The sequence below is a fragment of the Callionymus lyra genome, chromosome 14, assembly GCF_982586985.1.
Source record: "Callionymus lyra chromosome 14, fCalLyr1.hap1.1, whole genome shotgun sequence".
NCBI lineage: Eukaryota > Metazoa > Chordata > Actinopteri > Syngnathiformes > Callionymidae > Callionymus > Callionymus lyra.
In genome coordinates this window covers 2,794,571-2,820,640 of record NC_141831.1, presented here as the reverse complement: position 1 = coordinate 2,820,640, position 26,070 = coordinate 2,794,571, and the positions used below count along the sequence as shown (strand labels likewise).

Here is a 26,070-nt window from a genome sequence, read left to right as displayed (position 1 = left end):
TAAATTATCCAGTAAAAATAAATGGTATCTTTTAATGATTGAATTAAAATGTAAACTAAAATAACCACATTTCAATATTCATTAATTCATTAATTTTTAATCGCTTTATCCCTTATGGGGGTCTTGGGGAGACTGGAGTCTGTCCCAGTATCATAGGGCGAGAGGCAGGGGACACCCTGGACAGGACGCACACACAAAGACACACAACCATTCACACACACACTCATACCTATGGACAACTTTTTTTCCCCCAAATTTCTCAATCAATCTCTGTATGTTTCTGGACTGTGGGAGGAAACCAGAGTAACCGGAGTAAACCCAGGACCTTACACTGTCAGACCCTCACGACCCTCCAGACCCCAGGACCTTACACTGTCAGACCATCACGACCCTCCAGACCCCAGGACCTTACACTGTCAGACCATCACGACCCTCCAGACCCCAGGACCTTACACTGTCAGACCATCATGACCCTCCAGACACCAGGACCTTACACTGTCAGACCATCATGACCCTCCAGACCCCAGGACCTTACACTGTCAGACCATCATGACCCTCCAGACCCCAGGACCTTACACTGTCAGACCATCACGACCCTCCAGACCCCAGGACCTTACACTGTCAGACCATCATGACCCTCCAGACCCCAGGACCTTACACTGTCAGACCCTCATGACCCTCCAGACCCCAGGACCTTACACTGTCAGACCATCACGACCCTCCAGACCCCAGGACCTTACACTGTCAGACCCTCATGACCCTCCAGACCCCAGGACCTTACACTGTCAGACCATCATGACCCTCCAGACCCCAGGACCTTACACTGTCAGACCATCACGACCCTCCAGACCCCAGGACCTTACACTGTCAGACCCTCATGACCCTCCAGACCCCAGGACCTTACACTGTCAGACCATCATGACCCTCCAGACCCCAGGACCTTACACTGTCAGACCATCACGACCCTCCAGACCCCAGGACCTTACACTGTCAGACCATCACGACCCTCCAGACCCCAGGACCTTACACTGTCAGACCATCACGACCCTCCAGACCCCAGGACCTTACACTGTCAGACCATCATGACCCTCCAGACCCCAGGACCTTACACTGTCAGACCATCATGACCCTCCAGACCCCAGGACCTTACACTGTCAGACCATCACGACCCTCCAGACCCCAGGACCTTACACTGTCAGACCATCACGACCCTCCAGACCCCAGGACCTTACACTGTCAGACCATCACGACCCTCCAGACCCCAGGACCTTACACTGTCAGACCATCATGACCCTCCAGACCCCAGGACCTTACACTGTCAGACCATCACGACCCTCCAGACCCCAGGACCTTACACTGTCAGACCATCACGACCCTCCAGACCCCAGGACCTTACACTGTCAGACCATCATGACCCTCCAGACCCCAGGACCTTACACTGTCAGACCATCACGACCCTCCAGACCCCAGGACCTTACACTGTCAGACCATCATGACCCTCCAGACCCCAGGACCTTACACTGTCAGACCATCATGACCCTCCGGACCCCAGGACCTTACACTGTCAGACCATCATGACCCTCCAGACCCCAGGACCTTACACTGTCAGACCATCACGACCCTCCGGACCCCAGGACCTTACACTGTCAGACCATCACGACCCTCCAGACCCCAGGACCTTACACTGTCAGACCATCACGACCCTCCGGACCCCAGGACCTTACACTGTCAGACCATCACGACCCTCCGGACCCCAGGACCTTACACTGTCAGACCATCATGACCCTCCAGACCCCAGGACCTTACACTGTCAGACCATCACGACCCTCCAGACCCCAGGACCTTACACTGTCAGACCATCATGACCCTCCAGACCCCAGGACCTTACACTGTCAGACCATCATGACCCTCCAGACCCCAGGACCTTACACTGTCAGACCATCATGACCCTCCAGACCCCAGGACCTTACACTGTCAGACCCTCACGACCCTCCAGACCCCAGGACCTTACACTGTCAGACCATCATGACCCTCCAGACCCCAGGACCTTACACTGTCAGACCATCACGACCCTCCAGACCCCAGGACCTTACACTGTCAGACCATCATGACCCTCCAGACCCCAGGACCTTACACTGTCAGACCATCATGACCCTCCAGACCCCAGGACCTTACACTGTCAGACCATCATGACCCTCCAGACCCCAGGACCTTACACTGTCAGACCATCATGACCCTCCAGACCCCAGGACCTTACACTGTCAGACCATCATGACCCTCCAGACCCCAGGACCTTACACTGTCAGACCATCACGACCCCTAAGACCCCAGGACCTTACACTGTCAGACCATCACGACCCTCCAGACCCCACGACCCTCCAGACCCCAGGACCTTACACTGTCAGACCATCACGACCCTCCAGACCCCACGACCCTCCAGACCCCAGGACCTTACACTGTCAGACCATCATGACCCTCCAGACCCCAGGACCTTACACTGTCAGACCATCATGACCCTCCAGACCCCAGGACCTTACACTGTCAGACCATCATGACCCTCCAGACCCCAGGACCTTACACTGTCAGACCATCACGACCCTCCAGACCCCAGGACCTTACACTGTCAGACCATCACGACCCTCCAGACCCCAGGACCTTACACTGTCAGACCATCATGACCCTCCAGACCCCAGGACCTTACACTGTCAGACCATCATGACCCTCCAGACCCCAGGACCTTACACTGTCAGACCATCATGACCCTCCAGACCCCAGGACCTTACACTGTCAGACCATCATGACCCTCCAGACCCCAGGACCTTACACTGCACGTTGAGCTGGTACTGGACCCTGAAGTCGCCCTGCAGCGCCGGGTGCCGGACCACACAGGTGAGCGTGTTCCCCTGCACGTGTCTGCTGGGCTGCCACAGGTAGCGCACCTGAGTGCTGGTGGTTCCGTTCACGTCGTCCAGCATCTGAACCTCCGACTGACCGAACAGGTTCGACTCCCAGGAGACTTCGGCCGACGGACGAGCTCTTTCAGCGATACATGTGGCGACGACTGTTTCGTTTCCACCGTCGATCAACGCCGACGAGCCAGCAGAGACATACACCTTAGGCTCCACTGGAGGGAGAGAGAGGGGGAGGGGGAGGGAGAAAGAAGAAAGAGAAAAAGGGAGAGAGAGAGAAAGAAGAAAGAGAAAAAGAGAGAGAGAGAAAGAAAGAGAGAAACAAACAAACAAACAAAAAAAGAGAGAGAAAGAAGAAAGAGAAAAAGAGAGAGAGAGAAAGAGAAAGAAGAAAGAGAAAAGAGAGAAAGAAGAAAGAGAAAAAGAGAGAGAGAGAAAGAAAGAAAGAGAAAAAGAGAGAGAGAGAAAAGAGAGAGAGAAAGAAAGAAAGAGAAAAAGGGAGAGAGAGAGAAAAAGAGAATAAGAGAGAGAGAGAAAGAAAGAGAAAAAGAGAGAGAGAGAGAAAGAAGAAAGAGAAAAAGAGAGAAAAGGGGAGAGAGAGAAAGAAAGAAAGAAGAAAGAGAAAAAGAGAGAGGGAGAGAGAGAAAAAGAGAGGGAGAAAAGCAAAAGAGAGAAAGAGAGAGAAAAAGAGAGAAAGGGAGAGAGGGAGAGAGAGAGAGAGAAAAAGAGAAAGAAAGAGAGAGAAAGAGAAAGAAAGAGAGAGAGAAAGAAAGAGAGAGTCCGACAGGTGAGTCCAGAAAATGTCCAGTGAAATTTGACAGAGAACCAAAAACTTTTATCGCCACTGTTGTTAACACAACAGGGATTTTCAGCAACAGGCGCAACTTCACTAGTTCCATCACCAGGTAGATCGGGGTCACTCACCGAGCACGGTGACGGTGGTCGACGCCTGCGTGTTGCCCAGAGGGAACGTGGCCACCTTGCAGGTGTAGACGCCCACGTCGGAGAAGCCCACGTTCTGCAGGACGATGGTGGCGTCGTGCGAGGACGGCGAGCGGAAGAACAGGCGCCCGTTGAACTCCTTGGACACGGAGATGCCGTAGCGAGGGTTGTAGACGGCAACGGTGGCCGAGCCGCTCGGCAGGCGCCGCTCCCAGGAGCTCTGGGTCAGCGTCAGGTTGGAACCCACCTCCACGCCGCACGCCAGCGTCACGTTCTTGCCCAGGATGGCGCTGACGCTCTTGGGCACGATCACCTCACTGGACCAGACGCCTGGGGAGGAGGTTGGAGAAGATCATCCATTAACTGAGAGTCTTGAACGTGAACAGAAAACATCATGTTTACGTTTGGATTCATTTTTAAATGTTGGATAAAGATCTAATGATGGAAAATGAGAGTTTAAACCTTGTTCTTACGTCTGGTCACTACTTCAGTAGAAACAGTAACACACCTCGACTGCATCAGTAACACAACAGTCGAGGTAGGACGCACAACAATAGACTAAAACAAGTCACGTGACCTTCACCAGCGCAGGAGACGATACGTCTCAGTTAAAATTTCAACAATTTTTCTAGTGTTTTTCCAACAAGATTGATGGTTTTTTTTTCTTTGGATGGAGTCGAGACAATGATGAACACATGATGGACTGTGAGGTTAGGTTGCGGTTCTTCCCAGAATGCATTAGTCCAGGCGAGAAGACACAAACGCATGGATTACAAGCTCCAGGTCATGTTGTGACAACATTTTCCTAGAGATTTTTCAGTTTGTTTTCATGTCTAAACATAAGGATCTTCTCGTCTGCAGTTCATACAAAACTCTGCAGCCAGAATTCTGAGCCGCTCTAGTAGAAGAACTCACATTTCTCCTTCAAACTCTTCACTGGCTGCTCTAGTAGAAGAACTCACATTTCTCCTTCAAACTCTTCACTGGCTGCTCTAGTAGAAGAACTCACATTTCTCCTTCAAACTCTTCACTGGCTGCCAGTTTCTTTCAGGATCATTTTAAAATTCTGGTTCTTACTTTCAGATCTATTCATGGTCAGACCTTCCATCAGTGATCTGATCCAGCCTTACACCCCAGCTCGGGCTCTGAGGTCTGTGGATTAGAATCTACTGATGGTTCCTGAACTTCCGGACCAGAGGAGAGAAATCCTTCCAGACTGTTGCTCCTAAGCTTTGGAACCATCTCTGTGTTTGATGATCTACTGACTCCTTCAGGAAACATCTGTGTTTGATGATCTACTGACTCCTTCAAGAAACATCTGTGTTTGATGATCTACTGACTCCTTCAAGAAACATCTGTGTTTGATGATCTACTGACTCCTTCAAGAAACATCTGTGTTTGATGATCTACTGACTCCTTCAAGAAACATCTGTGTTTGATGATCTACTGACTCCTTCAAGAAACATCTGTGTTTGATGATCTACTGACTCCTTCAAGAAACATCTGTGTTTGATGATCTACTGACTCCTTCAAGAAACATCTGTGTTTGATGATCTACTGACTCCTTCAAGAAACATCTGTGTTTGATGATCTACTGACTCCTTCAAGAAACATCTGTGTTTGATGATCTACTGACTCCTTCAAGAAACATCTGTGTTTGATGATCTACTGACTCCTTCAAGAAACATGTGTGTTTGATGATCTACTGACTCCTTCAAGAAACATGTGTGTTTGATGATCTACTGACTCCTTCAAGAAACATCTGTGTTTGATGATCTACTGACTCCTTCAAGAAACATCTGTGTTTGATGATCTACTGACTCCTTCAAGAAACATCTGTGTTTGATGATATACTGACTCCTTCAAGAAACATCTGTGTTTGATGATCTACTGACTCCTTCAAGAAACATCTGTGTTTGATGATCTACTGACTCCTTCAAGAAACATCTGTGTTTGATGATCTACTGACTCCTTCAAGAAACATCTGTGTTTGATGATCTACTGACTCCTTCAAGAAACATCTGTGTTTGATGATCTACTGACTCCTTCAAGAAACATCTGTGTTTGATGATCTACTGACTCCTTCAAGAAACATCTGTGTTTGATGATCTACTGACTCCTTCAAGAAACATCTGTGTTTGATGATCTACTGACTCCTTCAAGAAACATCTGTGTTTGATGATCTACTGACTCCTTCAAGAAACATCTGTGTTTGATGATCTACTGACTCCTTCAAGAAACATCTGTGTTTGATGATCTACTGACTCCTTCAAGAAACATCTGTGTTTGATGATCTACTGACTCCTTCAAGAAACATGTGTGTTTGATGATCTACTGACTCCTTCAAGAAACATGTGTGTTTGATGATCTACTGACTCCTTCAAGAAACATCTGTGTTTGATGATCTACTGACTCCTTCAAGAAACATCTGTGTTTGATGATCTACTGACTCCTTCAAGAAACATCTGTGTTTGATGATCTACTGACTCCTTCAAGAAACATCTGTGTTTGATGATCTACTGACTCCTTCAAGAAACATCTGTGTTTGATGATCTACTGACTCCTTCAAGAAACATCTTAAGACCTTTTTATTTGTTCAGGCTTTTCCTTGATTTTCTGGAACTCCTGTTGTGTTATCAGTTTTATCTTGACCTTTAAAGTATATACTTTATTGAATATTGTTTTGATTGTTTAACCTCTTGTGACCCTGGTCTGGAAAATTTGACGTCATCGTTTGTGTTTTGTATCGTTCGCTGCCGTCACCGTCGAGATGTGAATCGTACAGAAACCGACCCGGCAACGTTTGACCTTGACAAGAAAAAGATTCTACTGTGAACCAGCGCACGATCCTCAACCCTTGTGTCATATCTCAGGGTCGTGGTGACCCGACGGCCTGAGAGCAAATGTGTTTGTGGTAAGCCTTGTGTCGTCTCTGGGTCAAAAAACTGATGCAACATTAATATTTCACACGAAGCATCCATCGATCGAACCTGAACCATTAAAGATCTGCCTTCACCTGTCGAACCCCAGGTGAGTCAACAACCATCTATAGTGTTGCACACGTTTACCATCACGTCAAAGAACCTCTTCCTCAAATGAATCAAAGAACAACTTTGAAGGACTTTATTCTTCCAAACGTTTAAAAATAGGTTCAAACATGGAGAGTCTTGAGGCTCGAGCTGCTCAGACGACGAGAAACAAATCTAGGACGATGAGTTTTTGTCAATGGAAGCCGTGGACGCCGAGGCATCTGCGAGGATCAGAGAAGAATCATGGTTTGATTCCATCACAGCCGGCGAACGCACGACTCTCGCCGGAGTGACGTCTGCACTGACTCATCCTCCTCATCCAGGAGTGACATCAGCTTCTCCTCCACACCAGTTGAAGCCTCTGACGGACGCGAAGAGAAACCTCTCGATCGTGACGAGTCGACTCGTGACAGGAAGTCGGTGGAAAAGCGTCGTTAGATTCCAGGAGTGCGGACCGAGAAGCGCCAGAACCATCGTCCAGGACGTGAGATTGAAACAAGCTGCCACGAGAAGACCTCATGAATCAAACCCCGCTGCGTCGCCTGGCAACCGACGCCAAATATTCCATTGTTGATTTGCCAAAATCAGCTCAGACTTCGGCCAATCCGCCTCCGTCCAGGACCGTGTCCCGGATCATTAGAACTCACACAAACACAACTTTAGGTGTTCGAGGTGCGGCGGTACCAGGACGACTCCAAATCTAAACGTCTGTACTTACTTTGGACAAGTCAAGAAAATTCTAAACACATCAAAATGTTTATTTTTGACTAGTTTGGTTCACTAAGAACCAGAATGTACTTTACATGCAACACTATTACCGTCAGTATTTCAACATATGGCATGAACTTAACATTACTGCGAGTTCTCACTGTAGAATACAAGTTTAATGACGATGTCCTCGCAAGCCATACACACAAGTCCTCATAAGCCAAACACAAAATCATACACACAAGTCCTCATGAGTCATACACACAAGTCCTCATGAGTCATACACACAAGTCCTCATGAGACATACACACAAATCCTCATGAGACATACACACAAGTCCTCATGAGACATACACACAAATCCTCATGAGACATACACACAAGTCCTCATAAGTCAAACACACAAGTCCTCATAAGCGATACACACAAGTCCTCATAAGTCAAACACACAAGTCCTCATAAGTCATACACACAAGTCCTCATAAGCCATACACACAAGTCCTCACAAGTCATACACACAAGTCCTCATGAGTCATACACACAAGTCCTCATGAGTCATACACACAAGTCCTCGTAAGCCATACACACAAGTCCTCGTAAGCCATACACACAAGTCCTCATGAGTCATACACACAAGTCCGCACAAGCCATCCGCACAAGTCCTCGTAAGCCATACACACAAGTCCTCATAAGTCAAACACACGAGTCCTCGTAAGCCATACACACAAGTCCTCATAAGTCAAACACACGAGTCCTCATAAGTCATACACAAGTCTGCAGAGTAGAAATGGTTAATTGTTTGGGTTTTATCTGATCCTGGTAGGTACTGGACTTTTTTTTGTGGTAATGACTGAAGTGCTTCACTAGGACCGAGTACAACAACATGCTTCATCTTTCAGTGTACACACCTATCAAAACTTTTTTATGAAGAAAAACTGATACATGACAAAGGCAGTAAACATCGAAAACGTTGAACCCAACATTCAATATGAATGGATTACAGGTTGAATTATAAAAGTTTAAACCACCAATAAAAGCAAATCATAGCCGTGATCAAGTCGTCATCCGTCAGTCAACCCGAGAACCAGCGTGAGAACCTGAACCAGGATCTGTCGTAACATCTCCATGACGGTGGTTCGGCCTCAAGAACGGACGGCGACACATGCGATCGAGAGCTATGGCGACCGTATGAAAGTTTCATCGCCGACACGACGACAACCTTACATAAGCGTGACCTCATTTTCTCCAGCTGTGGATGAAAAAGTGATGAGACGAAGGGCAAAGTCTTTTTGATGTCAAGTCTATCAAGCGTTTATCATCCCCTGCTTCTCAAAAAAAAAGACTTTGTTCCGACGCCGTCGACTCCTCCAGGAGCCTCGGGTGCAGGTACTTTTGAAAAGATGCAACACAACGAGTGCGATGGACGCGCACACACACACACGCGCACACACACACACACACAAAACAGATTATAGATATCCTGACATCAAGGACACATTGCTCCCGGGAGACGCCGGAGCAGCTCGTTCTCGCTTCAGTCAATATTACCTTCACATGCACTTCTTATGTGGGGGCAAGTGTGTTAATGTGTGTGCGCTCGAGGGCGGCACGGAATCAAACTCAATCACGGAGGTGGAAGTAGCTCTCGGTCTGGCCTTCAGTTCTTTCACTTCGATTCAGCAGTTGTGTGACGCCAAGAGTGACGCCGTTGTGCGTTTGTGTAGAGGTGACAAGAACGTACAGACACACAATGTGTGCTTGAAACCATCCTCTCGGTTTAAAGTTTCAACGAGAGATTGAACATTATTGTCGTCGTTCGACTGAACAGTGTGAAGTGTTTCCGAACTACACAACGTTGACAACTTCATGGAGAAACTTTTAAAAACGCCACCTAGTGGCGAACATTATTTTTAGACTACTTTAAATCACCTAGACTACCTTCTAGGGCTGTTAGAAAATATCACTAGACTTAAATTTCACGATAATATATCAATATTCAAGAACAATGTTGTTTCTTTACTAAATATATAAATATTCACTTCACTTTCCTTTTTTTAATTCTCTTTTGAAATACAAATATCCTTCAGTACGAATTCAGCAAGATGCTAAACAGTGTTTTTTTTACTAGTTTTCTTGATAGAGAATAGTGCTGCACGATATATATCACAATATTAACAGAAACATGTGCGATAATTTATTATTTATTTTATAAATCAAGCATTTCTTAAATACACACTTCGACCAATCAGTGTCACGTTCTGTAAAGTTGTCAATTTGTACTTCTATGTCTCGTTGTTGTTTACGTCTCCGTCCGTCTGTGAACTGTGCGGCTTGTTAGGCTCGGTTGCTATGACGACGCGTCTTGGCTCAGTATATACACAGAAGTAATACTAACTTATGATCTAGTCAAACACTAGTGATCCAGTGAAGTAATACTAACTTATGATCTAGTCAAACACTAGTGATCCAGTGAAGTAATACTAACTTATGATCTAGTCAAACACTAGTGATCCAGTGAAGTAATACTAACTTATGATCTATTCAAACACTAGTGATCCAGTGAAGTAATACTAACTTATGATCTAGTCAAACACTAGTGATCCAGTGAAGTAATACTAACTTATGATCTAGTCAAACACTAGTGATCCAGTGAAGTAATACTAACTTCTGATCTAGTCAAACACTAGTGATCCAGTGAAGTAATACTAACTAATGATCTAGTCAAACACTAGTGATCCAGTGAAGTAATACTAACTTATGATCTAGTCAAACACTAGTGATCCAGTGAAGTAATACTAACTTATGATCTAGTCAAACACTAGTGATCCAGTGAAGTAATACTAACTTATGATCTAGTCAAACACTAGTGATCCAGTGAAGTAATACTAACTTATGATCTAGTCAAACACTAGTGATCCAGTGAAGTAATACTAACTTGTGATCTAGGCAAACACTAGTGATCCAGTGAAGTAATACTAACTTATGATCTAGTCAAACACTAGTGATCCAGTGAAGTAATACTAACTTATGATCTAGTCAAACACTAGTGATCCAGTGAAGTAATACTAACTTATGATCTAGTCAAACACTAGTGATCCAGTGAAGTAATACTAACTTATGATCTAGTCAAACACTAGTGATCCAGTGAAGTAATACTAACTTATGATCTAGTCAAACACTAGTGATCCAGTGAAGTAATACTAACTTATGATCTAGTCAAACACTAGTGATCCAGTGAAGTAATACTAACTAATGATCTAGTCAAACACTAGTGATCCAGTGAAGTAATACTAACTTATGATCTAGTCAAACACTAGTGATCCAGTGAAGTAATACTAACTAATGATCTAGTCAAACACTAGTGATCCAGTGAAGTAATACTAACTTATGATCTAGTCAAACACTAGTGATCCAGTGAAGTAATACTAACTTATGATCTAGTCAAACACTAGTGATCCAGTGAAGTAATACTAACTTATGATCTAGTCAAACACTAGTGATCCAGTGAAGTAATACTAACTTATGATCTAGTCAAACACTAGTGATCCAGTGAAGTAATACTAACTTATGATCTAGTCAAACACTAGTGATCCAGTGAAGTAATACTAACTTATGATCTAGTCAAACACTAGTGATCCAGTGAAGTAATACTAACTTATGATCTAGTCAAACACTAGTGATCCAGTGAAGTAATACTAACTTATGATCTAGTCAAACACTAGTGATCCAGTCACTCGTCTCTTTCAACCTCCTTTGTTAAAGCAACATATTGTTAGAACTTTTCATCTCGTCTCAGTCGTTTTCTTATAAGATCGTGAACTTCCAAAAAAAACCTGTCCGTCTTCACCGTATGCTAACGAGCTAAGTTGTTAGCGTCATTTATAAAGTGTTATGTGTGCGTCTTCACCGTATGCTAACGAGCTAAGTTGTTAGCGTCATTTATAAAGTGTTATGTGTGCGTGTACAAGGATTTATGATTGATTTGGTGATATCACGACGCGCCGGCGGCTCCTCTCTGATGTCGCTCAGTTTGGCGGGAAACTGATGCAAGTCCCGTGAGACTGAGCGTTATAAGAGATATTTTTCTACCATCATGTCGACACTGAAGCACAGAAACAAACGAAAGGGAAATATCATCATTTTCCTTCTTTAAACCCCCGGACCTTCACTACTGTACTCTCATCTGCGCTCGCACGCGGCTACATTTTAGGTGAAAGAAAAAAAAAAAAAAAAAATCTCATTAATATCGATATCGCACTTCAAGACACTAATATCTAATATTGCACTTATTTCCAATATCGTGCAACAAATTATTGTTCCTAGAGTTTCGTAACGTATCGTATCGATGCCTCTGTATCATGACACGCGTCACATCAACACATTCTTGACGATACACAACTCTACTGCACTCTATTGTGTAGATGTTCGTCGCACATCTCGACAACTCGCACCAGAAGATTCAACTCTACACAACTCATTGACTTGTACCACGACCTTGAACTAAAATGACCCTTGAGGCGGGTCAGGGTCAGATGTGAAAAGATGTTGAATATTCATACAAATGATCATTCAAAAGTTGTTTTATGCTAAAAACAAACGATGCAACAAAAAGCAATAGTTGCAATTTAGTCCGAAATCAAAAAAGGAAAAAACGGCCAAAACAAGAGTAAAAAAAAAAAAAACCTTATGAATGTGTTACTACTGAAGGAACAAGTCAATCATTGCTACGAGCTCCACTCAGTGTTAGTCACACACACACACACACACACACACACACACACACACACACACACAAACAAACACACAACTGCTGTTGTCGTGACTGAAACTGTTCAAATGCTGGTCCCTCGACACCTTTGAATAGAAACTTTTATCCTCACAGCCTCGAAGTCTCGGGAAGTTTTTCCTGTTCAACAGAAGCTTCGGTTTAACTGGTGAGAACCAGAAACAAACCAACGTTTGATCTAAGTTAAGTCTCCGCAAATGATTAAAGAAGCGAAGAGACAAAAAACATTTTAACTTAAAGTAAAATGACAGGCGTTTCAAAACTACTGTGTAGAGAACAAGTTTTGTCATTTGTTAACACTGGAACCATCGATAAAGTTAAAATCCACTAAACCACCTTCAAAGCAGATACTGGTGAACACGACTTGCATTAGTGTCACTTTTCTAGAATCATATCTTGAACACAAAAACTTGTGTTAATGGTTAATAATAACACTTTTGTTTGACATGTTCAAAGTAGAGGTTGAACGACGAAGAAAACTGACCTTAAAGGAAAATAAAAACTACACTTAAACCGAGTTTTTCTCCCACATTTGCACGAGCGAGCCTCGAATATTAATCACACCGACATTATTGATCCGGTCTACCCAATCGGATCGGCGCTGAGATCACTGGTTCCTCGCTCCGGGGGTATCGAACGAGAGCGAAACCCCCCCGCGGAGCCGAGGCGCCGAGCGTGAATCCTGCGCCGAACAGCGGATTCTCGGACGAACCTAATGAGACGTCGGCGAGAGAGAGAGCGAGGATTCTTGAGGATTCTTACGAGGCCCGGAGGAACGACGTGGCACTGATTGGGTCAGTTTTCAAATGTAGGTCAAACAAATAACCATCACACACACACATGCACACGCACACACGTGTGTGTGTGATGGTTATTTTATCAACCATAACAACTGTGGACTCCTGAGGTACTGGGAGAAGTACAGTGAAGTACTGGGAGAAGTACAGTGAAGTACTGGGAGAAGTACAGTGAGGTACTGAGAGAAGTACAGTGAGGTACTGGGAGAAGTACAGTGAAGTACTGGGAGAAGTACAGTGAGGTACTGGGAGAAGTACAGTGAAGTACTGGGAGAAGTACAGTGAGGTACTGGGAGAAGTACAGTGAGGTACTGGGAGAAGTACAGTGAAGTACTGGGAGAAGTACAGTGAAGTACTGGGAGAAGTACAGTGAGGTACTGGGAGAAGTACAGTGAGGTACTGGGAGAAGTACAGTGAAGTACTGGGAGAAGTACAGTGAGGTACTGGGAGAAGTACAGTGAAGTACTGGGAGAAGTACAGTGAAGTACTGGGAGAAGTACAGTGAGGTACTGGGAGAAGTACAGTGAAGTACTGGGAGAAGTACAGTGAGGTACTGGGAGAAGTACAGTGAAGTACTGGGAGAAGTACAGTGAGGTACTGGGAGAAGTACAGTGAAGTACTGGGAGAAGTACAGTGAGGTACTGGGAGAAGTACAGTGAGGTACTGGGAGAAGTACAGTGAAGTACTGGGAGAAGTACAGTGAGGTACTGGGAGAAGTACAGTGAGGTACTGGGAGAAGTACAGTGAGGTACTGGGAGAAGTACAGTGAAGTACTGGGAGAAGTACAGTGAGGTACAGCCACATGTACTGCAGGTTTAAAGACCCGTCAAGAGGCTGTGATTTGAAGTGTGTTGTGTGACATCATCTACACAAAAGTACTTCTGACTCCGAGAGGAGAGGAACCCGAGGAACCCCGACAGGAACATCCAGACCACACGACCACAGATGAAGTCATTTAATACTTCATCCCTGACCTGCTTTTTTAAGAGAAGACTTTCCACTGCGGCGACCTGAAGAATGTGTCGCTCGCTTCCCTCACACGCGGCTTCGTGTGCAGTTCGAACGCCAGGCACGGTGAGCGAGCACGAGTCGGAGGCCATGGTGCTCCCTCAGAAAATGATTGGACGGTTAGTAAAGAGTTCAAGTACCGTATTTTACGGACTATAAGTGGTAGTTTTTTTTCAGTTTGTCCGGGGGTGAGATTATACTCTGGAGCGACTTATGTGTGAAATTATTACCACATTATTAGCAGTATATCATTTCACATGTTATTTTCACACTAAACCACCAGAGGGCGCTCTAGGCCTGTGTTGATCATTTCCACGTAGAAGAGGAAGCATCTTCTACCTCCGGAGTTAGTTAGTTGTTTAAAAGTGACACGAGGATGAAGAGTTATTTGGAGTTACACGGATGGTTTGGTAAACTTGTTAGTTATTGATGCTATAGTTCTCTGAATAACTCTTCATATGTTATGTTAACATACCAGGTTCTCACTTCATGTAACGTAACATTATTCTGTTGTTGCCTCTAGTTTTATTTTAACTTGTCTTTCAAGATCACATGTCTGTTCTTGGATTTTATCTAATAAATTTCCCCCAAAAATGCGACTTATACTCCAGTGCGACTTATATATGTTTTTACTTCTTTATTATACATGTTATGTCTGGAGATACTTGTGCTCCGGAGACACTTATAGTCCGGAGAATACAGTACTCTCAGACTCAACGACTTTAACAGTATCCATCGTGTGACGACCTATAGTTATCTCTAGTTCCCTGGTTTACTCCAGTAACTAACCATGTTAGTGAGTCTTCATCGGCCTCTAAACGTCTCTCACAGAGGAAGAACGCCGCGACAAAAAACACCAAAGTTTGGCTCTGTACCAAAAATAGTTGTCAAATGAAATCTGGGTCAAACTTGGGATGAAAACCTCAGTCACTCAACTGTACTCGTACGGATGCTGCGTCTGTGGCGAGGAAGCAGGTCCAGAACAAGCTTCACTCGTCCTGGTCTCGCTGGAGGATCATCGCTTCAATCTTTCAAGACTGAACCTGATGCAGCACGAACACCAGTGCTGTGTCTCAAATCACATACTTGTGTACTCAAAGTTAGTATTTTGAGTGCGCATGGATGGATGGACACTAACCACCCTAAACGGCTCCATCTTAGTGATGTAGTTAACAGAAGTAACGTCATATATATACACACACACACACATATATATACTTACAGCTGTATTTTCCGCAGCAGTAGGAGGATAAACACGTCTTTGCTGCTGATAGCAGCTTAAATATCTTGCAAATATTTCGATTCTCATATTTTTTTTATTATTTCTTTTTCCAAACTTGCAAAACGTGCTGCCAGCAGGTGGCGATAGTGTTCCTACAGCTGGTTGAAACCATCTTTAAATAGTAGTAGAAGAAGAAGCTGTCGCGTCATTTCCTGTTAGTGTGTAGCAGCAGAGTTTGATTTGAGACATACTATCTGTGGAGGATTAGTTACTAGTTAGTATGTACACTATCCTGATGATACTAACTTCTAGTATACTAAGAGAAGTATGTTTGAGACATACTATCTGTGGAGGATTAGTTACTAGTTAGTACGTACACTATCCTGATGATACTAACTTCTAGTATACTAAGAGAAGTATGTTTGAGACATACTATCTGTAGAGGATTAGTTACTAGTTAGTACGTACACTATCCTGATGATACTAACTTCTAGTATACTAAGAGAAGTATGTTTGAGACATACTATCTGTGGAGGATTAGTTACTAGTTAGTACGTACACTATCCTGATGATACTAACTTCTAGTATACTAAGAGAAGTATGTTTGAGACATACTATCTGTGGAGGATTAGTTACTAGTTAGTACGTACACTATCCTGATGATACTAACTTCTAGTATACTAAGAGAAGTATGTTTGAGACATGCTATCTGTGGAGGATTAGTTACTAGTTAGTACGTACGCTATCCTGATGCATACTAACTTCTAGTATACTAAGAGAAGTATGTTTGAGACATACTATCTGTGGAGGATTAGTTACTAGTTAGTACGTACACTATCCTGATGATACTAACTTCTAGTATACTAAGAGAAGTATGTTTGAGACATACTATCTGTGGAGGATTTGTTACTAGTTAGTACGTACACTATCCTGATGATACTAACTTCTAGTATACTAAGAGAAGTATGTTTGAGACATACTATCTGTGGAGGATTAGTTACTAGTTAGTACGTACACTATCCTGATGCATACTAACTTCTAGTATACTAAGAGAAGTATGTTTGAGACATACTATCTGTAGAGGATTAGTTACTAGTTAGTACGTACACTATCCTGATGCATACTAACTTCTAGTATACTAAGAGAAGTATGTTTGAGACATACTATCTGTAGAGGATTAGTTACTAGTTAGTACGTACACTATCCTGATGATACTAACTTCTATTATACTAAGAGAAGTATGTTTGAGACATACTATCTGTGGAGGATTAGTTACTAGTTAGTACGTACACTATCCTGATGCATACTAACTTCTAGTATACTAAGAGAAGTATGTTTGAGACATACTATCTGTGGAGGATTAGTTACTAGTTAGTACGTACACTATCCTAATGATACTAACTTCTAGTATACTAAGAGAAGTATGTTTGAGACATACTATCTGTGGAGGATTAGTTACTAGTTAGTATGTACACTATCCTGATGATACTAACTTCTAGTATACTAAGAGAAGTATGTTTGAGACATACTATCTGTGGAGGATTAGTTACTAGTTAGTACGTACACTATCCTGATGATACTAACTTCTAGTATACTAAGAGAAGTATGTTTGAGACATACTATCTGTGGAGGATTAGTTACTAGTTAGTACGTACACTATCCTAATGATACTAACTTCTAGTATACTAAGAGAAGTATGTTTGAGACATACTATCTGTGGAGGATTAGTTACTAGTTAGTACGTACACTATCCTGATGCATACTAACTTCTAGTATACTAAGAGAAGTATGTTTGAGACATACTATCTGTGGAGAATTAGTTACTAGTTAGTACGTACACTATCCTGATGCATACTAACTTTTAGTATACTAAGAGAAGTATGTTTGAGACATACTATCTGTGGAGGATTAGTTACTAGTTAGTACGTACACTATCCTGATGCATACTAACTTTTAGTATACTAAGAGAAGTATGTTTGAGACATACTATCTGTGGAGGATTAGTTACTACTTACACTATCCTGATGCATACTAACTTCTAGTATACTAAGAGAAGTATGTTTGAGACATACTATCTGTGGAGGATTAGTTACTAGTTAGTACGTACACTATCCTGATGATACTAACTTCTAGTACACTAAGAGAAGTATGTTTGAGACATACTATCTGTGGAGGATTAGTTACTAGTTAGTACGTACACTATCCTGATGCATACTAACTTCTAGTATACTAAGAGAAGTATGCTTGAGACATACTATCTGTGGAGGATTAGTTACTAGTTAGTACGTACACTATCCTGATGATACTAACTTCTAGTATACTAAGAGAAGTATGTTTGAGACATACTATCTGTGGAGGATTAGTTACTAGTTAGTACGTACACTATCCTGATGATACTAACTTCTAGTATACTAAGAGAAGTATGCTTGAGACATACTATCTGTGGAGGATTAGTTACTAGTTAGTACGTACACTATCCTGATGATACTAACTTCTAGTATACTAAGAGAAGTATGCTTGAGACATACTATCTGTGGAGGATTAGTTACTAGTTAGTACGTACACTATCCTGATGATACTAACTTCTAGTATACTAAGAGAAGTATGTTTGAGACATACTATCTGTGGAGGATTAGTTACTAGTTAGTACGTACACTATCCTGATGATACTAACTTCTAGTATACTAAGAGAAGTATGTTTGAGACATACTATCTGTGGAGGATTAGTTACTAGTTAGTACGTACACTATCCTGATGATACTAACTTCTAGTACACTAAGAGAAGTATGTTTGAGACGAACACCAAGAGTTTCTCCTTCAACACACTGAGGCTCAAGGATGTGTTTTACATTCAGCGAGGCCTCAAGGTCACGGACCTCATTGAGATGTAGATGTGAACCCGTGGATGAACGGACACCTGCCTCTCGCCCCGGCTAACTGACGGACCAGAAGTCTCCAGGTTTTAACACCCATCGTTGATCGCCCGACTTCAGAAAAGTGCTGATGAAAGAACTGAAGAAGAAACACACGACGGGTTTGTTGCTCCACTTGGTCCCGGTTCTGGTCTTAGTCCTGGTCAGTAACGATCCGGGAACACGCGTGTTAAAGGTATGTTTACATGTTTTCACAGCGACCAGGTTCGGACAAAAATACAAAATACACAACTGTAGTGGAAAAGATGACGATGTCAAGTCTTGAAGCGTCGATTTCATGAAAGAGATTCATCTAGTTTACATTCTACTGGTTACAATCAAGTTAACTAGTAAGTAAGTAGTATTTATTTGTAAAGATCTTTCTAGACCAGGGTCACAAACTACTAACACGTTCCAGGGAAAGTTTTTGTTGGCCAGTGAGTCCGTTTAAGTTTACACGACGTTCGTATGTGTCGACGATCGTAGTAAAAAAAAAACGTTTGTCCTGAAAACCTTGGTTGATTTTGGAAGATCTTAGTTTAAAATTAATTAAAATAATTGTGCTGTGTTTCAACTCAGTGTGAATGTACACGGACGCCATTACTGTTCTTTTTATCTTCATTAAATCTATATTTTGATACTCGAACAACACTGTTATGAATGCAACACATGAATCTAATCTAAATCCTAACTGACACGTCATACAATACTAGAGCTGCACGATATATATCGAAAAAAATATCGATATTGCGATATTGTCACGTACGATATGCATCGAAAACATGTGATAATTTATAATATTTTATTGTATAAATCAAGCATTTCTTAAATACACACTTTGATCAATCAGTGTCACGTTCTGTAAAGTTGTCAATTTGTACTTCTATGTCTCGTTGTTGTTTACGTCTCCGTCCGTCTGTGAACTGTGCGGCTTGTTAGGCTCGGTTGCTATGGCGACGCGTCTTGGCTCAGTATATACAGTGAAGTAATACTAACTTCTGATCTAGTCAAACACTAGTGATCCCGTGAAGTACTACTAACTTCTGATCTAGTCAAACACTAGTGATCCAGTGAAGTAATACTAACTTATGATCTAGTCAAACACTAGTGATCCCGTGAAGTAATACTAACTTCTGATCTAGTCAAACACTAGTGATCCAGTGAAGTAATACTAACTTATGATCTAGTCAAACACTAGTGATCCAGTGAAGTAATACTAACTTATGATCTAGTCAAACACTAGTGATCCAGTGAAGTAATACTAACTTCTGATCTAGTCAAACACTAGTGATCCAGTGAAGTAATACTAACTTATGATCTAGTCAAACACTAGTGATCCAGTGAAGTAATACTAACTTATGATCTAGTCAAACACTAGTGATCCAGTGAAGTAATACTAACTTATGATCTAGTCAAACACTAGTGATACAGTGAAGTAATACTAACTTCTGATCTAGTCAAACACTAGTGATCCAGTGAAGTAATACTAACTTATGATCTAGTCAAACACTAGTGATCCAGTGAAGAAATACTAACTTATGATCTAGTCAAACACTAGTGATCCCGTGAAGTAATACTAACTTATGATCTAGTCAAACACTAGTGATCCAGTGAAGTAATACTAACTTATGATCTAGTCAAACACTAGTGATCCAGTGAAGTAATACTAACTTATGATCTAGTCAAACACTAGTGATCCAGTGAAGTAATACTAACTTATGATCTAGTCAAACACTAGTGATCCAGTGAAGTAATACTAACTTCTGATCTAGTCAAACACTAGTGATCCAGTGAAGTAATACTAACTTCTGATCTAGTCAAACACTAGTGATCCAGTGAAGTAATACTAACTTCTGATCTAGTCAAACACTAGTGATCCAGTGAAGTAATACTAACTTATGATCTAGTCAAACACTAGTGATCCAGTGAAGTAATACTAACTTCTGATCTAGTCAAACACTAGTGATCCAGTGAAGTAATACTAACTTATGATCTAGTCAAACACTAGTGATCCAGTGAAGTAATACTAACTTATGATCTAGTCAAACACTAGTGATCCAGTGAAGTAATACTAACTTATGATCTAGTCAAACACTAGTGATCCAGTGAAGTAATACTAACTTATGATCTAGTCAAACACTAGTGATCCAGTGAAGTAATACTAACTTATGATCTAGTCAAACACTAGTGATCCAGTGAAGTAATACTAACTTATGATCTAGTCAAACACTAGTGATCCAGTGAAGTAATACTAACTAATGATCTAGTCAAACACTAGTGATCCAGTGAAGTAATACTAACTTCTGATCTAGTCAAACACTAGTGATCCAGTGAAGTAATACTAACTTGTGATCTAGTCAAACACTAGTGATCCAGTGAAGTAATACTAACTTATGATCTAGTCAAACACTAGTGATCCAGTGAAGTAATACTAACTTATGATCTAGTCAAACACTAGTGATCCAGTGAAGTAATACTAACTTATGATCTAGTCAAACACTAGTGATCCAGTGAAGTAATACTAACTTATGATCTAGTCAAACACTAGTGATCCAGTGAAGTAATACTAACTTATGATCTAGTCAAACACTAGTGATCCAGTCACTCGTCTCTTTCAACCTCCTTTGTTAAAGCAACATATTGTAAGAACTTTTCATCTCGTCTCAGTTGTTTTCTTATAAGATCGTGAACTTCCAAACAAACCTGGCCATCTTCAGCGTATGCTAACAAGCTAAGTTGTTAGCATCATTTATAAAGTGTTATGTGTGCGTGTACAAGGATTTATTATTGATTTGGTGATATCACGACGCGCCGGCGGCTCCTCTCTGATGTCGCTCAGTTTGGCGGGAAAAACGAAACGGGAAAGCGTTGAAACAAACGAAGGGAAATATCATCGTTTTCCTTCTTCAAACCTCCAGAACTACACCACAGTACTCGCGGCTACATTTTTAGGTGAAAGAAAAAATATCGCATTAATATCGATATCGCAATTCAAGACACTAATAACGAATATCGCAACATATTCCTAATATCATTCAGTAGAGACTCACTTCAACCACAATCCTGTGGTTGGTTTTCGGGAGAAACATCCTCTACATGCATTTGAATCTCTGTGGGCCACAAAAATACACCTGCTGGGCCACATTTGGCCCCGAGCTGCAGGTTTTTATACGGGACATCCTTGAGAGACGCAATATTTACATCGACTGAGTTTGAAACCAATACTTGGACAAAGAATAAAGTGAGGAACCAAAGATGATTTATTTCTACTTTTAGATAAAGACCAGAAAACAAACAAGTCATTTGAATCTTTATCAGTCAAGATTCTTTATCAAAACAGACGTGCTTTGATGAACAAACGTTAATGTTATAAATATTACGTGTTGAGAAGAAGATTCTTTATCAAAACAGACGTGCTTTGATGAACAAACATTAATGTTATAAATGTTACGTGTTGAGAAGAAGATTCTTTATCAAAACAGACGTGCTTTGATGAACAAACTTTAATGTTATAAATATTACGTGTTGAGAAGAAGATTCTTTATCAAAACAGACGTGCTTTGATGAACAAACTTTAATGTTATAAATGTTACGTGTTGAGAAGAAGATTCTTTATCAAAACAGACGTGCTTTGATGAACAAACGTTAATATTATAAATGTTACGTGTTGAGAAGAAGATTCTTTATCAAAACAGACGTGCTTTGATGAACAAACGTTAATGTTATAAATATTACGTGTTGAGAAGAAGATTCTTTATCAAAACAGACGTGCTTTGATGAACAAACGTTAATGTTATAAATGTTACGTGTTGAGAAGAAGATTCTTTATCAAAACAGACGTGCTTTGATGAACAAACGTTAATGTTATAAATATTACGTGTTGAGAAGAAGATTCTTTATCAAAACAGACGTGCTTTGATGAACAAACGTTAATGTTATAAATATTACGTGTTGAGAAGAAGATTCTTTATCAAAACAGACGTGCTTTGATGAACAAACGTTAATGTTATAAATGTTACGTGTTGAGAAGAAGATTCTTTATCAAAACAGACGTGCTTTGATGAACAAACGTTAATGTTATAAATGTTTCCGGTTGAGAAGAAGATTCTTTATCAAAACAGACGTGCTTTGATGAACAAACGTTAATGTTATAAATATTACGTGTTGAGAAGAAGATTCTTTATCAAAACAGACGTGCTTTGATGAACAAACGTTAATGTTATAAATGTTACGTGTTGAGAAGAAGATTCTTTATCAAAACAGACGTGTATTGATGAACAAACGTTATTGTTATAAATGTTACGTGTTGAGAAGAAGATTCTTTATCAAAACAGACGTGCTTTGATGAACAAACGTTAATGTTATAAATATTACGTGTTGAGAAGAAGATTCTTTATCAAAACAGACGTGCTTTGATGAACAAACGTTAATGTTATAAATATTACGTGTTGAGAAGAAGATTCTTTATCAAAACAGACGTGCTTTGATGAACAAACGTTAATGTTATAAATGTTACGTGTTGAGAAGAAGATTCTTTATCAAAACAGACGTGCTTTGATGAACAAACGTTAATGTTATAAATGTTTCCGGTTGAGAAGAAGATTCTTTATCAAAACAGACGTGCTTTGATGAACAAACGTTAATGTTATAAATATTACGTGTTGAGAAGAAGATTCTTTATCAAAACAGACGTGCTTTGATGAACAAACTTTAATGTTATAAATGTTACGTGTTGAGAAGAAGATTCTTTATCAAAACAGACGTGCTTTGATGAACAAACGTTAATGTTATAAATATTACGTGTTGAGAAGAAGATTCTTTATCAAAACAGACGTGCTTTGATGAACAAACGTTAATGTTATAAATATTACGTGTTGAGAAGAAGATTCTTTATCAAAACAGACGTGCTTTGATGAACAAACGTTAATGTTATAAATGTTACGTGTTGAGAAGAAGATTCTTTATCAAAACAGACGTGCTTTGATGAACAAACGTTAATGTTATAAATGTTACGTGTTGAGAAGAAGATTCTTTATCAAAACAGACGTGCTTTGATGAACAAACGTTAATGTTATAAATGTTACGTGTTGAGAAGAAGATTCTTGATCAAAACAGACGTGCTTTGATGAACAAACGTTAATGTTATAAATATTACGTGTTGAGAAGAAGATTCTTTATCAAAACAGACGTGCTTTGATGAACAAACGTTAATGTTATAAATGTTACGTGTTGAGAAGAAGATTCTTTATCAAAACAGACGTGCTTTGATGAACAAACGTTAATGTTATAAATATTACGTGTTGAGAAGAAGATTCTTTATCAAAACAGACGTGCTTTGATGAACAAACGTTAATGTTATAAATATTACGTGTTGAGAAGAAGATTCTTTATCAAAACAGACGTGCTTTGATGAACAAACGTTAATGTTATAAATGTTACGTGTTGAGAAGAAGATTCTTTATCAAAACAGACGTGCTTTGATGAACAAACGTTAATGTTATAAATATTACGTGTTGAGAAGAAGATTCTTTATCAAAACAGACGTGCTTTGATGAACAAACGTTAATGTTATAAATATTACGTGTTGAGAAGAAGATTCTTTATCAAAACAGACGTGCTTTGATGAACAAACGTTAATGTTATAAATGTTACGTGTTGAGAAGAAGATTCTTTATCAAAACAGACGTGCTTTGATGAACAAACGTTAATGTTATAAATATTACGTGTTGAGAAGAAGATTCTTTATCAAAACAGACGTGCTTTGATGAACAAACGTTAATGTTATAAATATTACGTGTTGAGAAGAAGATTCTTTATCAAAACAGACGTGCTTTGATGAACAAACGTTAATGTTATAAATATTACGTGCTGCACCTGAAGGCATCGTCGTCATGATCCAAACACTCCTGGACTCGTGAGGACAAGACTCACCATTGAGAGAAGAAACACTGGAATCTACTGTCAACCAAGTACTTCAACAAGTACTACTATAGTTCAGGAGATCTTCTACGATCTTTTTACCTCTTAATTCATTTATTAAACTGCGTCAGGTTCGTTTTTTTTCTAAATTCAACAAAGAACTTGTCGATGAAAGAAACTTATTTATTCTGTAGTTATTATGGTTTTAAATCTACTTAAATGACTTCAAGTTACTTCTTTATTAATTTGTACATCAGTGAAATACTTATTTTACTTCAAAATAATGAACAACATTGATATAATTTTAAAGGTTATTTTATTTATCAATGAAATGTTTATTTTATGTTTATCATTTTCTCCTATTCTTGCCTTTTTTAAGTCATTCTTTGAAACAACCATTTTCTTTTATAATATATATATATATATATATATATATATTTTTATACATTTAAGTAAAGACGTTTCTTATTTAACTTTTTAAATAAATGTCATGAAGACACATTTTCTCTCAAGGTTTTGTTTCTTCCTTCTTCTGGCTCGACTTACAACAGTCTCAGTAAAAAATTTAAATAAATATTAAATATTCTATTAACAAACCTCTGGTTTACTCAGTACTTTACTCAAGTACACAAGAGACAAAACTCACATTTAAATCACAGCAAAATATTGATAGAATTTCTCTCAAAGATACTGTTTGTCGAGCAAATATTGTTGTTTTATTTAATATAATGTTGTATTATGTTGGTGAGTCACTAATCGTGGATCTAGTTCTCAACCGAGGGTGGAGTCCACGGGTCAGTCCAGTACACCTGCTGGTCCAGGTGAGGACGTCACGTGACTCTGAAATACTTCATTGAATTCGCACATTTTAGTCTCAGATCTCGTTCCAGGTCTTTCCTCCTGGACTCGAACCCACGACCACACGCTCGTCCGTGCACGTGCGTCTCTCTGCGCCTGCGCAAACACCGTCCACTCAACTTAAACTAGTTTTAAATCCGAAGAAACTTCTGCGAGCGTCGGCCTCTGCGCATGCGCGGCTCGAGCAGGGCCGTTAGTTGAGAATCTGAGAAAAACGAGTCAAACTTCGACGCGAAGGTGAGAAACTACCTGAGCGCGCGCGCGCGGGACTCACCTGGCAGCAGCAGCATGAGCAGGAGGGGGGGGGCGAGTCTGGCCCGGACACTCCGGCGCGGGAACATTTCGAGGCGGGAGCACCTGCTCGTGGACCTGCTCGGGTGATGGTTCGACTCCCGTGTGTTAGAAGCTCCTCAGCAACAACTCAACTGAGGCGGACCGAACCATCTGCGCCGGCGCGAGGGGGGGGGGCTCGGCTCACCTGACCGCCGCCATCATGAGCGATGATTGGAGGAGCCTTCTGTGGCCCCCCCCCCGCTGGACCGAACCATCTCACACGCATTACGTCATTGCTAATGGTCGCGCCACAGTCACCGTTAAATGAAAACTGAGTTTTTATCAGATTTATTAGTTAAAAATGTTTAAAGACACGAGATGAAAAAAAAGAGAATCTTTTCTTTATTCTCGGCAAATATCTTGAAATACAAATATATAAAAATGTATTTTCGACTTAAAATTACATCGAAATATATAAACACATTTAAATAAAAAAGTTTCTTATTTGACTTCGTAATAAAATGTCATGAAGAACATTTTTTCTCGAGGTTTTGTTTCTTCTTTCTTTTGGCTCGACTTACACCAGTTTCAATAAATAATGTTAGTTCAATATTTAATTAATTTAAATATTAAATATTTATTAACCACCTCTGGTTTACTCAGTACTTTACTCAAGTACACAAGAGACAAAACTCACATTAAAATCAC

General features: G+C 40.8%; 1 protein-coding gene across 2 annotated transcripts in view; it reads right to left on the bottom strand.

The window, feature by feature from the left end:
* The window catches only part of nectin3b (nectin cell adhesion molecule 3b), a 53,847-nt gene extending 28,400 nt beyond the window's left edge, over positions 1 to 25,447 (bottom strand). For both annotated transcript variants that reach the window (XM_087807970.1, XM_087807969.1), the window contains exons 1-3: positions 25,364 to 25,447; positions 3,834 to 4,181; positions 2,825 to 3,124 (exon numbers count right to left, since the gene is read on the bottom strand). In XM_087807970.1, coding sequence (XP_087664096.1) covers positions 2,825 to 3,124; positions 3,834 to 4,181; positions 25,364 to 25,430 — 715 coding nt within the window. In that variant the 5' untranslated portion in view covers positions 25,431 to 25,447. The remainder of the gene's footprint in view (positions 1 to 2,824; positions 3,125 to 3,833; positions 4,182 to 25,363) is intronic.
* Positions 25,448 to 26,070: the final 623 nt, after the last annotated feature.